The 13,684-nt window shown below is 36.8% G+C and overlaps 1 protein-coding gene across 2 annotated transcripts; it reads left to right on the top strand.

Annotated features, from left to right (window-relative positions):
• The first annotated feature begins 5,375 nt into the window (after positions 1-5,375).
• Positions 5,376-11,759, top strand: LOC137727914 (uncharacterized). Of its 2 annotated transcripts, none has more exons than XM_068466779.1 (10): positions 5,376-5,803; positions 6,462-6,505; positions 6,905-7,019; positions 7,132-7,249; positions 7,608-8,209; positions 8,626-8,905; positions 8,983-9,259; positions 9,759-9,920; positions 10,593-11,054; positions 11,172-11,759. In XM_068466779.1, the coding sequence occupies exons 1-10, from the start codon at positions 5,605-5,607 to the stop codon at positions 11,481-11,483; spliced, it is 2,571 nt and encodes an 856-aa protein (XP_068322880.1). In that variant the 5' UTR covers positions 5,376-5,604; the 3' UTR covers positions 11,484-11,759. The 2 variants fall into 2 exon arrangements, with proteins under 2 accessions (XP_068322880.1, XP_068322881.1); XM_068466780.1 differs by having other exon boundaries at positions 5,377-5,803; positions 9,762-9,920.
• Positions 11,760-13,684: the final 1,925 nt, after the last annotated feature.

Raw genomic sequence — 13,684 nt, 5'->3', positions numbered from 1 at the left:
TACATTATAATACGTAATATTTAAAGATCATAGGAATTTATGGATCGGGAATCCAACTTACGGATCTTCCTGAATTGGATTTGTAAGTTAGTAAAATAAATGTTCACGGCCACTTGTTTTAGGTAAGTGGCGGAGATCCGACCGTTGGATCGTAATGAAATTTTAATATGTTATTGTAGAAACATATTGTGGATCGTTAGGAATTGCGGATTGGAAATCTGATATGCGGATCTTCCGGGTCAAGTTATACAGGGTTGTAAATCCTACCGTCGATCAAAGATCGACGGTTGCCTTGTGGTCAATGGGTCTCAAACTATTTTAGAATGTCGTTGAGGTTGTGTTTTATGTGAATTACATATTCTACGGATAAGAGTTCTGAGATGTGATTTGATAATTGGTCACAGGGACCAATCATTCAGGACGTCTCGATGCGTGCGCTAGAGAATCATAGCGTGGACTCCTGGTGAGTGGATCTTTTCCTTTTTATCGTACATATTGTTGAGAGTTCTATCGGCACTTTTAAATTGATTAGGCATATTACTTTCATATATAATTATTGTGAATGCTTGAAGTATTATGAACTACGAATGGTTTGATCCCTGTTTAGGGTACGTAGGCAGTCTAACGAGACGTTAGATGCAGCCATAAAATATTTGAGACAAAAGCCTTGTTTGGGAAATTGAGTAATGCGAAGGAAATTGATAAAGACAAGTTTTAGTTTTGTGAATTAGTTAGTTAATTAGTGTTAATTGGGTTATTATGGATAATTATCCTTGAAAATAAGTAGTTCGGGAGTAGAACGTTATTGATTGTACATTTCACACTATATAGTTTATAATTGAAAATGCTACAACATGGTTGAGTGTTAGATTGCATCATGGTATATCCATATGTATTATACTTGCATATAATTATTGGGAATGCTTTCAAGTGCAAAGGTGGACGCTGGACACCCAGGTAAGCTTCAGGTGAGTACATGTTGATGTTAGTGATGGTAGTGAGTACGATTGTGTTGAGATATAACATAGCTCATAAACCTGCACCCCGGTGTTAGTGCTCTCGCCCGTGGCCAGGGCACAGTCCTTCACGTGATGTTCACCTCCCGCACCTTACGCTCACCTTGGATTCAAGGTAGGTGCACAGTCCTGTCGTACAGACCACTTTAGGTGGTTCCGACTCGTAGGTGACCCGCGATTATTCGCCCAGTCTTCACGTGATCGTAGCACTTATTTACACCCAGTCCTGTCGTACAGACCACTTGAGGTGGTTCCGACTCGTGTGCAGGTATACTTATTGAGCTATTGGCTAGCCAGGATTGATGAGATATGGATAAGTCGTACAGGTCACTATAGGTGACTCCGACTTATATGCTAGCCAGGATTGATGAGATATGGATAAGTCGTACAGGTCACTATAGGTGACTCCGACTTATATACTAGCCAGGATTGATGAGATATGGATAAGTCGTACAGGTCACTATAGGTGACTCCGACTTATATGCTAGCCAGGATTGATGAGATATGGATAAGTCGCACAGGTCACTATAGGTGACTCCGACTTATATGCTAGCCATGATTGATGAGATATGGATAAGCTGTACATGTCATTTTAGATGACTCTGACTGATATATCATCTTGTATTGATTTAGTTCATTTGGCCTACTTATTAATGTATGGTGAAGTTGATGGCAAACCTTGGTTTTAGTCATTTCTGAGTATGGTTTGGATATATGCATATATGTTGTACTGTCTTATGGAAAACGATACGGGTTTTACATTTAGGGGCATTACTTTTAGAGAGGTAATAACTTTGGGAAGCTTGGTTTTATTGCTTACTCACACCTTCTGTTTGGTGCCCTCCAGGTTTTAGTTGCTGAGTTTGTATCGACAAGAATCTGTGGCGAATCTTAGTATTGTTGGATATTTCTGAGGGTATGATTCTTACCCACACTACTGTACCTTACTTATGCTCTGAAATCGCGCGTGAAATGGGTTCGCTCCCACTCGTTGCGCACTCTGGTACTTAGACACTTTTAGATTCAAATTTATTCACTTTTTATACACTATCACATTTTATGGCTTCGTCACCATCCAGGTGTCGGCCAGCACAGCTCGATTCAGGGTCCAAGTGGACTTTCTGGGTCGGGGTGTGTCACTAAATGTTAACAGTGATGTCCCAGTAGTCGTTGCCAATGGGCCAAGCCATCATCAAAGGTGATCTTGATCCAGGTTCAATTCAGTGAAAGGTGTCGAAGTGTGTAAAGATAGGTGTATTGATAATTTTTTTTTTTTTTAGAGAATAAAGAGTGAATGAGGTAGATAAATATGGACTGGGATCGAAGGTGATTGCAAGATTGAGTTTTTGGGTTGACAATTTTTTTTATTAACTATTAAATTATTAAGCCTATTTGTATTTTTTTAATTCAATTAGACTTCTGTAACCCATTTATGTGTCATATCAGCATATAACAGAATTTTTGATAGATATGTGACAGAATGACTACGTTGATTTGAGACACTTACTTGATGGACTACATTGATCAATTTTTAATTTCAGGGATCATTTTGATGTCGTGGGTCAATTTTAAGGATCATTTGTGAGAAAAAATGACTTATGGGACCCATTTATGTGCCACATCAACACTTAACAGAATTTGTAATAGAATTGTGACAGAAAGACCACATTGATTTGCAACACCTATTTTCAGAAACTACATTGATTGATTTTCAATTTCAAAGACCATCTTGACAGTAACAGTCAATTTCAGAGATCATTTGTGATAAAAACCCTTACCACTATTCAATACACATAACTTGTGTGTGAACCATTTAATAGTTTCAAAACCAAAAAAAAAAAAAAAAACCATCTAATAATTTTTAGAATCATATTATTTTGTAAGATAATTTGACATTATAGTAATAAATTATTATATGAGACAAAAATATGTTGATGCCAATTAACAAAAAGTCAGATTATTTATATCAAAAATATATTTATAATCTATAAAAAATAAAAATAAAAGATTTTTTTAATTTGAAATTTGTTTTAGTAGTGGGGTTTATAAAAGAAAACATTATTTTTAAAAATTAAAACACAATCGCAGTGGCTCAGTGGGTTTTGAAGGGAAAACAATTTCAATTAAGAGCTTAAATGATTTTAAAAGAGCATAAACTATTACGTGTTCAATCAATATTTTAAATAAGTTCATAGAAATCTATGGCTTTTCAATTTTAAAAAATTTATAAAACTCTATAGAACGTGAGTGTATTGATTTTGAATTCTAAAGTAGTTTACAAGATTCTCTATGTATTCAATTAGAATTTAATTTTAAAGTATTTTAAAATGTGAAGGATTTTAATGAATTTGGATGGATTTAATAGCATTTTTAGGTTTTAAAAAATTACACATTTTCTTTAAGGAGGGTGTATTCAATTAAAATTTTGAAAGATTTTAGTTCTTTTTACAAATTCAGGAGTATTTAATCAAGATTTGAAGTGATTCTCTACAACTTTAGTCGTGCTCAATTAGAAATGATAGTTTGAAGAATTTTAAAAAGTTGGGGATTCTAAGGGATTTCGTAGTTTATTTTAAGCATTATCAAATCATATTTCTCCATAAATATTTGAGTCATGCAAAATTTTACGTAAAATTTCTAGAAATCATTAAACTCTATCAAAATTAATATCTTGCAAATCAACAAAAATCCTTCAAAATTTCAATCGAATACGATTTCAAATAATTTCACTCAAAATTTATGGGGGTGAATTCAATTGAGAATTTAAGAGATTTTAATGGATTTATAAATCCATGGATTTTTATGGAGTTTAATTGATTTGTAGATATTCTATATAAAATTTTGATTTAATTCCCTCGAAATCTCATGGAAAGAGGCGAGATTTGTGGATGCTTAAAATACAGTACGAAATATGTCCAATTCCCTCTAATTCCTCAACTTAGGGGTGGGCACGAGCCGGACCAGGACGGATCTTACTATTTTCAAACTAAGAACCAAACCTAACTCGGCCTGTATAAAACGGGCCAGTTCCTACGGGTCCAACGGGTATCTTTTTTCTTTTTTTTTTCTTCTAATTTTTAGTATCTTATCCAGCTTCTCTTGCTCGATTTTCTGCAAAATAACAAACAAACAATAACTGTGAGAAGATGTATCACAATAGCATTGCAAATATGATAAAGAAACAAACAAAATCAAAGCAATCATTCACGCATCATATAGCATATCAACATATTTATGAGTATCTATACACAACAGCGATGAGATCCTACAAATCTAAATATCTGAAACAATAAAAATGCATGGGTCATATTGTAATCCACTACAGAAACCAGGTGTTCTATAGAAACCCCATCTGAGCGTTTGGCAACAAAAGAAAAATGGAGAAAACGCCGCCGGAGCACAGGCTGCACAGATCCAACTTCCTCGCCGAAAAGAGAAAGCTTGAGTTGACCATGTTGTGCGCCTTCTCAGTTTTCTCCACCACTCCCCACTACAGATGGACGACTCAAACGGGAAGATTCGGTTGAACCCCAACCTGTCCTTCAATGGGGTGTGGGTGTGGGTGTGGTGTGTCTGTGCTCCGAGATGAAGAGTTGCAAAGATGAGGGGAAAAGAAACAAAGCAGAGGAATAAGGGAGAACGTTCTAGAGATTGGGGAAGTTGGGTGTGTGTGTGTGTGTGTGTGTGGAGTGTTCTGGAGAGTGAAAAATGTCACGGTCCAAGAGGAGGAACAAAAATAAATGGGCCTGGAAGACAATAACAGTACCCAACACAGGGGTATTTTTGCAAACGGCCCGGTCTGGGTACCTGTTTTTCTTTATTTTTGGAACCAGCCCTAACCTAAAATTTCAAAAGCCTGCCCCGCCCCATTTCTCTTTTTTAAAATTAGGACCCGTCCCGTACCCGCCTCAAACCGCTAACACTAGCCCCTACCTGCGGGCTCAGGGCCCATTTGCCCACCCCTACCTTAACTTTCTCAAATTTTTTAAAATCAATTTCTAATTGAATACACCTGAAATGTTATAAACTTCTTTAAAATCCTAATTGAATACATCCAGATTTCTAAGGATTCTAATAACTATATTAAAATTTTAATTGAATACACCTTGAATTTCAGAAAAATATTTAAAATCATGATTGAATACCCCTAAATTCATTAAAAAATTTAAAATTTCTCAAAATCTCAATTGAATACACCCTCTACGTACGGTTTATAAAATTCTGCTAATCAACATGAATTTACAACCCAATCAAAGTCATTAAATTCCTAATAGAATCAAACCCTTAAATTTGCGAATAATATAATAATAATAATAATATAAAAAAAAATTGCACACTCACAGAGGAAAGAAAAAGGAAAGAGCGAAAGGGAGGGTTTTCGGTGCGAGACAGAGAGAGAGAGAGACTTTGGATATTTATCTTCATCTTCTTCTTCTTCTTCCTTCTTCCTTCTTCGTTCTGTTTGGCAGCAGCGGCGGAACACAGAGAGAGAGACGAACAGCTATAAACCCAACACGACGCCATATCGGCAGTCTCAGATCTAATAAGGGTTTTCTCACAGAGGGAGAGAGAGAGAGAGAGAGAGAGAATGAGCGGGAGAGGCGGCGGAGGCGTGGCCAGCAATGGCAAGGGCAATACTGGGATTTCCGGCATACCGGCGGGATCTCGGAAGATGGTACAGAGCTTGAAGGAGATTGTGAATAACTGCACTGAGCAGGAGATCTACGTTATGCTTAAAGACTGTAACATGGACCCTAACGAAGCCGTTAATCGCCTCCTCGCCCAAGGTCCTCCCCCAATCTCTCTCTCCCTCTCTCTCTCTAAAAGCTTTACTCTTTCCAAATTTATTTTTCTAATTTTTAAATTTGACTATTTGGGTTTTTTTTTCCTTTTTTAGGGCTAATCAGAAAATTAGAATTGGACTGAGGCATAGCTGTAGTATTACTGTATTAGAGACAGTCCAGTGGGTTTCTGGATTATTAAGGGAAAATATTTATTGGGTTGAATCAAATTGTTCATTTGGTTTATCAAGTTTTGTGCTTTCCCTACTATTTGGTCTATAATTTTTCAAAAAGATATATTCCATGATTTGCTGGGATATTTCCCACTTTTGAGTTTTTGTTTCTGTATTTAGTTTCTAGGTTCCTATCTCTCTCTCTCTCTCTCACTCACACTCATTCGTTCAATCATACTTTGGAAGAAGTGAAATCAATGAATTTCTTAAGTGTTTTTTAATTAAAACTTTAATGTTGTTCTTTAAGCATGCTACTTGTGAAGCTTGGTTGGTAAAACCGCGGTTGAAAGTTGAAATATGATCTCTTTTCTGTAATTTTTTGTTTTGTAGGTTGAGTCTCTATAGGTCTTAGTGCTTATATGAATGTGATTCCGTAAAGATATATGTTTTTGTTGTAACTACTTGTAGTGTAAAGCTTATAACTTGTGCAGATCCTTTTCATGAAGTGAGGAGCAAACGAGAAAAGAAAAAAGAGGTGCGTGCGTGTCATTTGCATAATTTCAAGTTCATGTTTTGTCATTTACCTCCCATCCTTGCTCTCTTCATGGTTTATGTTCTGATAATATGTTATGTTATCTTCTTACAGTATATATTTGAAACATTGATTGTATGGGCAAATCGTTAGATATCTGTTTCAGGGTGTACTCCTTTTTGTATATTTTATTTTGCTCTATATTTGAGTTATTCTGCTCTTTCTCTGCTAAATAACAAATATACTTATCTTTTCCCATACATTGATAAGGGGTTTGCTTTGGTTAGTAATACGATTTAGTCTTATGATTTTCTTGTGTTTAAGGTAGTTGGCATGGTTTTTGTATCCCTTTTTAACGTAACACACACACACACACACACACTCTCTCATATTTTTCTTCAGGGTAAGGAACCGATGGACTCCAGGTCCCGTGGGGCGAATAACACTTCAAGTTATGGTGCTAGAGGTGGTGACCGTTATTCTGCACGTGGCGGATCAAACCACTATAGCTCTAATGGTATGTGGTGGACCAGAGCAATTAAAGTTGGATAATACTGTGTTTACATAGTTTGCAAATTTCTGCCGAACGTAAAAACTTAGTCTCACCTTTCTGTTTCTCTTTCTCTCAGATTCTGGTTTTTCGCATGGTAAGCCTGCATACAAGAAGGAAAATGGAACACATGCTATTCCAGGTTCTGCATCCGGCATGGCGGGACATAACACAGGTCGACGACCTACATCCTACAGGTTATAAATATTAAACCTCAAACTGATACAGTTCTTTGTTTCTTTTCTTTCTCTGATTTAGAGCATAAAATGCGACTAAACAATATAATTATTAATTTTAAGAAAGTTATAGGTAACCCTCATCTGCTTATTCATGTTCTTTTGTTCTCTTTTTAAAACTTGAATTTGAAAACATGCTCTACATAAATCTTACGTGGTTTGTTTGCATGTCTGTATATCTGTAGAAGTTTTCTCTTGCTGGTCATTTTTTTTATTACATTGATAGCTCTTGGGGTGGTATAGATTGCCATTCATGTTAAAACATGGGTATGATACATACTTGATAGTGTTGCTCATCTATTTGTAAAATCTGTTGCAGCGATTCTGTGGGGAGTGAAAATAAAATCCCAACACTAAACACAGACGATGGAATATTGTCATCCTCACAGCCTTCTGCAGGATATCAGTCTGCATGGGTTGGGGTTCCGGGTCAAGTTTCCATGGCCGACATTGTTAAGATGGGCAGGCCGCAAGCCAAGGCTTCCACTGTGCCAAACCCCCACAATCATAGTGGTAATCATCATGATGGGGCACCTGCAGCATCACTGCATCACAATTTGCATTCACCACAAGATCAAGTTCCAAAGTTGTCAGCAACCAATGATGAGTGGCCCTTGATTGATCCACCTTCTGTTAGCATGTCCTCTGTTCTTGGAGCACCCACAAACTCTGAGCTGTATGCTGATTCATCTAACTTGCCCATCGATAGAACTAGTCAACATATAAGAGCCCAGCTAGATGAGGTCGAGGTGGAAGAAGATGATTCTGTTGAGGCACTTCCAAGCCATAATGAGCCTACTTCTGTATCCGGTAGACATATACAAGAAGATAATTCCGGAGGTGCATCTGCTTTTGATAATAACTTGTATGAAGACATAAATTCCTTCCAACCACAGAGGCATGCTTTCGAGGATAATGAAGGTAACCATGATGGCTTATTTTTTTAGTTTGTCCTGCAATGTTTTTTTCCTCTGTTCTTTCTGACCTATATTTTTCTCAAAGCTCCACTATATATTTCAATATGAACATTGCATAAAGATTGGAAATATTGTAATGAAGGTTTATTATATTCCGGAAGGAATACTTAAAGGGGTTGTTTGTAACTGAAAACTCAGGTGCAACATGTGTTCTGAAGTTAGTATCTTGAAACAGCAAAAAAAAAAAAGCTAAATACTCTAATTTGGTAGGATGTTGACCTGAACAGTTCTTTGCTTTTCCATAACTTTTAACAATTTTTTTTTTCTCTAGATAGCGAAGTTGCTAACTCAAACTTTAATGAATTCCAGAATGCTCAATGCTGTTTTTTAAGAAATTATGTTTTCCATTTTTTTTCCCAGCTGAAGATGTGTCATCAGTGGCTGCAAACTTGCAGCAACTTAATTTACAGAACGATGATGGGGGAGTAGCTCCTGAAGAAGACAAACCTCCTGTGGTCATTCCTAATCACCTTCAGCTTCATACTCCAGATGTCTTGAACTTGAGCTTTGGAAGTTTCCGATCTGGCCCTGATCCTGCTCTTCCTAGCTCCGAATCATTTGCATCTGAGCCACAAAAGAGTAACTTTGAAGACACATCTGGGGCTGTAGATGTTTCTGCAATTGCACATTCAGATGCAAGGTATGTCCTTGTGATAATATTGCCCTTGGTTTTATTGTTGGATGTTTAGCACCATCTTAAGAGATATTTTTCTGTAGAAGTCCTGAGTATTATGGAGATGAGCATCTCATGAATGCCTCCGATGAAAATCTAGTTCATAGAACGGTAGCCAGTGCTGGAGATTATGAATCTCCTTCAGTTTCACAAGCAGAGATATTGAAACAAGAAACCCATGAAGCTGGTCAAGGGAATCAATATGTGTTCCCTTCTGCACCTGGATTTGCATACGAGAACTCCCAACAATTGGATGCGACATTTTCTCACCAACAGACAAGCTCGCAGATGCAGAATATGGCTCCTTTTTCGAATGTGATGGTAAGGCGATAAACTATGATGTTGTCTTTATTATTTGTCGTGTTAATGGTTTTGTGGTAATATTGCAGTCCCCACATAATAATTGGTTCTGGTTTGAGCAATGTATTACTAATTGGTTGGAATGTGAACATCATTGGACCTGGAGATCTTACATGTTTGGAGCCTTTAGATCCACTGCATTGGAGTCTTTAGATTCACATCATTATATACATCACATGTAATGCTAGTGCTTTTTTTTTTTAATTTCCAAGTGTTCCAAGTGTGTGTGTGTCTGTATGTTCACATCATTATATACATTACATGTACGCTGAACATTGGAAAAGTTAAACTGGGAAAACAAGGGAGCATGAGATGAAGCTTAACCTTTAGTTTGATCATACTGAAGATCATTCGGTTCTGTTGATGTGTGTTTGTTTTATAGCGATATGGTTGTATATTGCAATTGCAAATCTTGATTGTTACTATTAGTTGAATCTCATTTCTCGTATTTTCTTCGAAGCAGGCATATACAAATTCATTGCCCAGCACTCTGTTGGCTTCGAGTGCTCAAGCTGCAAGGGAGGATTTTCCATACTCGGCGTTCCCCATGACCCAATCTATGGCCACAAATTATGGCAATGCGGCTTCTTCTATAAGCGGTCCCACCATCTCCATGACAGAGGTTCCTTTCTATTTTGTATTAAACTTATCAATTATTCTTTTAGTTGATAGCTTGACTGACATAAAAATATTAAACATTTTTACAACAACTTTTGTGGACGTAAGTTTCTTATGTTTGCAAAGAAAAAGAAATACATGCAGATAGAGACACATTCTTGTTGACCGAGATTTATGCTTAAATCCAAGGAACTTAATGTAACATAGTCAAACTAGTTTAAGTTGGCAGCAATTTGCATTGTATTCATTCTGTTCTATAGAGGCCATGGATTATTGGTGAAATCAGTTGTCTTCTGCTAGCTCATCATTATTGTGCTAAAGTTATGTTTCTTAGTTTCTTAAGGAAAAGACTCACTACTTAACCCTTCTAATTACATATTTCTTGTCGGACTGAACATCTACATTGGTTTGACTTTGATAGAATTACCTTAAGCATTTACCATCTTATGATTGCCACTAATGAGTTAGTTGCCTGTGCTTTTTGTATCGTGTGTATGTTCTAATCCTATGGAAATGATCTTCTTAGAATTGATTGTTATGGAGGACAAGTCAAGATAACGAAATTGGTTCTTGTTTTGAGTGTTTTTTGGTCAACTTATTTCTCTACTGCTCTGATCAATCCGGAAATATTAGAGATCGCAAATTTTGTTCAAATTTGTTTGTTGTGTATATACAGGCATTGAGAGCAGGTGGTATTTCTGCAGCTCAGCCTACTGCACAGACCCTGCCTGGTGCTAATGTTGCGACTGGACCAGCTCTTCCACAACACCTTGCAATGCACCCTTATTCTCAACCTACTCTTCCACTGGGGCATTTTTCAAACATGATCGGTTATCCTTTCCTGCCTCAAAGCTACACATATATGCCGTCAGCTTTCCAGCAACAATTTGCTGGTAACAGCACATACCATCAGTCTCTTGCTGCAGTTCTCCCACAGTATAAAAATAGTGTCTCTGCTAGCAGTTTGCCTCAGTCCGCTAATATTCCGCCTGGTTATGGGTTCAGTAGTTCAGCCAGCATTCCTGGTGGAAACTTTCCCTTGAATCCATCCTCGGCACCTACAGGCACAACGATTGGCTATGACGATGTTGTAAACTCTCAGTTCAAGGACAATAGCCATTTGATCTCACTTCAACAGGTAATTTATCATCTCAGTAAAAGTTTATCGTTTTGTTCATTAACAGCATATGCTCAAGCAAACAACTGCTTTTCTGCAATCAGTAAAACTCATTCTTCTTATTCTATTTTTTTTCAGCAACAAAATGATAACTCGGGAATGTGGGTTCATGGACCTGGTTCCCGAGCAATGTCCGCTGTTCCAGCCAGCAACTATTACAGCTTCCAGGGGCAAAACCAGCAGCACACAGGGTTCCGGCAAGCTCAGCAACCACCACCTTCACAGCAATATGCTGGAGCTCTCGGTTACCCCAACTTTTACCACTCTCAATCCGGGATGTCCCTAGAGCACCAGCAGCAGCAAAGTTCAAGGGACGCATCCCTGGGCGGCTCACAAGGCGGCCAACCCTCGAAGCAGTCGCAACAGCATTTATGGCAGAATAGCTACTAATTCTCAGTCACCTCCCTCCCTCTCCTCAGGTTTTTTCGGGGTCTTGTAGTGAGTTTGGAAGTGTCCAATCGGAGGCATTCACTGCGGTCGTAATAATCGTCATCGTGTACCATTGTTTGGTCATAAGAGACCTTGGCTTCGTTGCTGCCCTGTGCCTGTGCCACGGGAGAGATTGTATTCTAGATATTGTTTTCTTGCTCATCACGTTTAACCTTAGGTAAAAACAAGTGTGCTAATTTGGATTAGTGGATATTTTACTACGCCCTTTTTCGTTTCCTTTTCTCTTGTGTTTTCTTGTTCGGATGTTTCATGTTTGTTTTTATCTTAGTAGAGTAAAGATGGTTTTCCTCCCAATGAAACATATGCATTAAAGTTGTTAAGCTAAACGTATGCATTCATCTTTTGTGTAGTTTTGTTTTAGAACTTGGGCGTTTTTATTGATATGAAAAGAAAAAAAGTCGTCAATTCTCTTGAAGTAAGAAAAATAAAATACATGGAAAGAGAGCATAAACCTTACATCTCTTGAATAGGAAAGAGAGACATAGGATCGAACTCCTCTAAAATACAACTTAAAAGGTAAGAACCTACAAGACAAGATGCAAAACACAAAGAAAATCAAAAGAATTAGGTAAAAATGAAAATCACACATCAGGAAGGGGAGACAAATTTGTAGGCATGCATCCCAAGAAATTCGAAAATTAAGAATCTCTATAGGAGGAGCAAGCATGCCAAACAAGTGAAGACAAGAAAAGTTCTCAATTAGCTAATTTGTCAGCAATTTCATTCCCTTCTCGAAATGTATGAAAGCAATGAAAAACCATGTGTTGTAAAAGAGAAATACAGTTTTTCCAACGAGTTCAGAACGACCAGAAGCAAAATAAAATATCACAGTAGAAGAGTCACTTTCACCCCCATAAAGTTTGCCAATCATGCATGAGCCAACTCCACATAAAGGATGACATCATGAAGCTTCACATAGAAAGAAGTATGATGCCACAAACTTAGGGACAAACCACCAAGAAAATAACCCGTGGAATCTCGAAAAACTCCACGACAAACTGCATACCTTTAGCAATGCCATCTGTATTCACTTTGACCCAAGGAAATGAAAAGGGGAGGCAAAAGAACATGAATTATAGAATGAGCTTTACAGGACTCAGCTGAGATTCAAGAGAGACTAAAGGTTGCTTATCCAAAATATCACATACATGATCATGAGTGAAAACTCCAACCTGCCTAATCCATACCAAAGTAGAATCACAAAAGTGTGAAAAGGAAGCAGGCTTACTTTCCAACTTCACTTTATTACGCGTCTTTCAAATAGCCGTTAACCCATGTTTTTTGGTAAAATATGCAAAACTTTTTATTTTCACGAAACATTTTCCGTGAGCATTAAGGAAACCTTTATAATGCATTTAGAAGTGGATTTATGGTTTATTAAGCAATAAATGTATATTTAGTAGAATATTTAAGCCAAAACTAAAAAAAAAGTGAAAAATAGTAGTGACGCCTAAAACATTGGCATATGGGGTTCTACTCTCAAGAATCTCTATGGAAAGTCTTACCTTAATTCTCAAAACTTCATAGTAAGACAAATGTGAAAATAAATAGATTGAACAATGATTTATGTACGAATTTTCAAAACCACCTAAAAACCGTGAGTTTAACACCCATGTTTTTTTTATAAAAAATACAAACGTTTTATTTTGGAGAAATATTTTTTGTGAGCATTAAGGAAATCTTTATAAGGCATTCGGAAGTGGATTTATAATTTATTGAGCAACAAATGTATCTTTAGTACAACATTTAAGCTGAAAACTAAAAAAAATAAATGAAAAATATTATTAATGAGGCCCAAAACGTTGTCAAATGGGTTTCTACCCTCAAGAATTTTAATGCAAAGTTTTACCTTAATTCTCAAAACTTGACGGTGAGGCGAAGGTGAAAATAAATAGATTGAACGATAGTTTAAGTACAACTAGGTGATGACCGGTAGCGTGGTACCGACCTTTCTCTATTCCAATTTATTTATTTCATGTTAGTAACTACTATTAATTCATATTTTTAAAATTTAGGTTTTAAATCATTGATTACAAGTGTTTAAATACAAATTATAATAGATCTCGCACGAAAAATTTGAAGAACATGAATATGATTGTCTGTTGTTATGTTAAGAGAAATTAATAGAAATAAAAAAAAAT

This window comes from Pyrus communis, chromosome 3 (assembly GCF_963583255.1).
Source record: "Pyrus communis chromosome 3, drPyrComm1.1, whole genome shotgun sequence".
NCBI classification, from domain to species: domain Eukaryota; kingdom Viridiplantae; phylum Streptophyta; class Magnoliopsida; order Rosales; family Rosaceae; genus Pyrus; species Pyrus communis.
This window is presented reverse-complemented; position numbering and strand designations above follow the sequence as displayed.

Bases quoted from the DNA above. Each gene is read 5' to 3' on its own strand.
- LOC137727914 (XM_068466779.1), top strand. From the start codon at position 5,605: ATGAGCGGGAGAGGCGGCGGAGGCGTGGCCAGCAATGGCAAGGGCAAT. The intron at 7,020-7,131 runs GTATGTGGTGGA...TCTTTCTCTCAG, and splicing joins AAACCACTATAGCTCTAATG to ATTCTGGTTTTTCGCATGGT. The intron at 8,210-8,625 runs GTAACCATGATG...TTTTTTTCCCAG, and splicing joins TGCTTTCGAGGATAATGAAG to CTGAAGATGTGTCATCAGTG.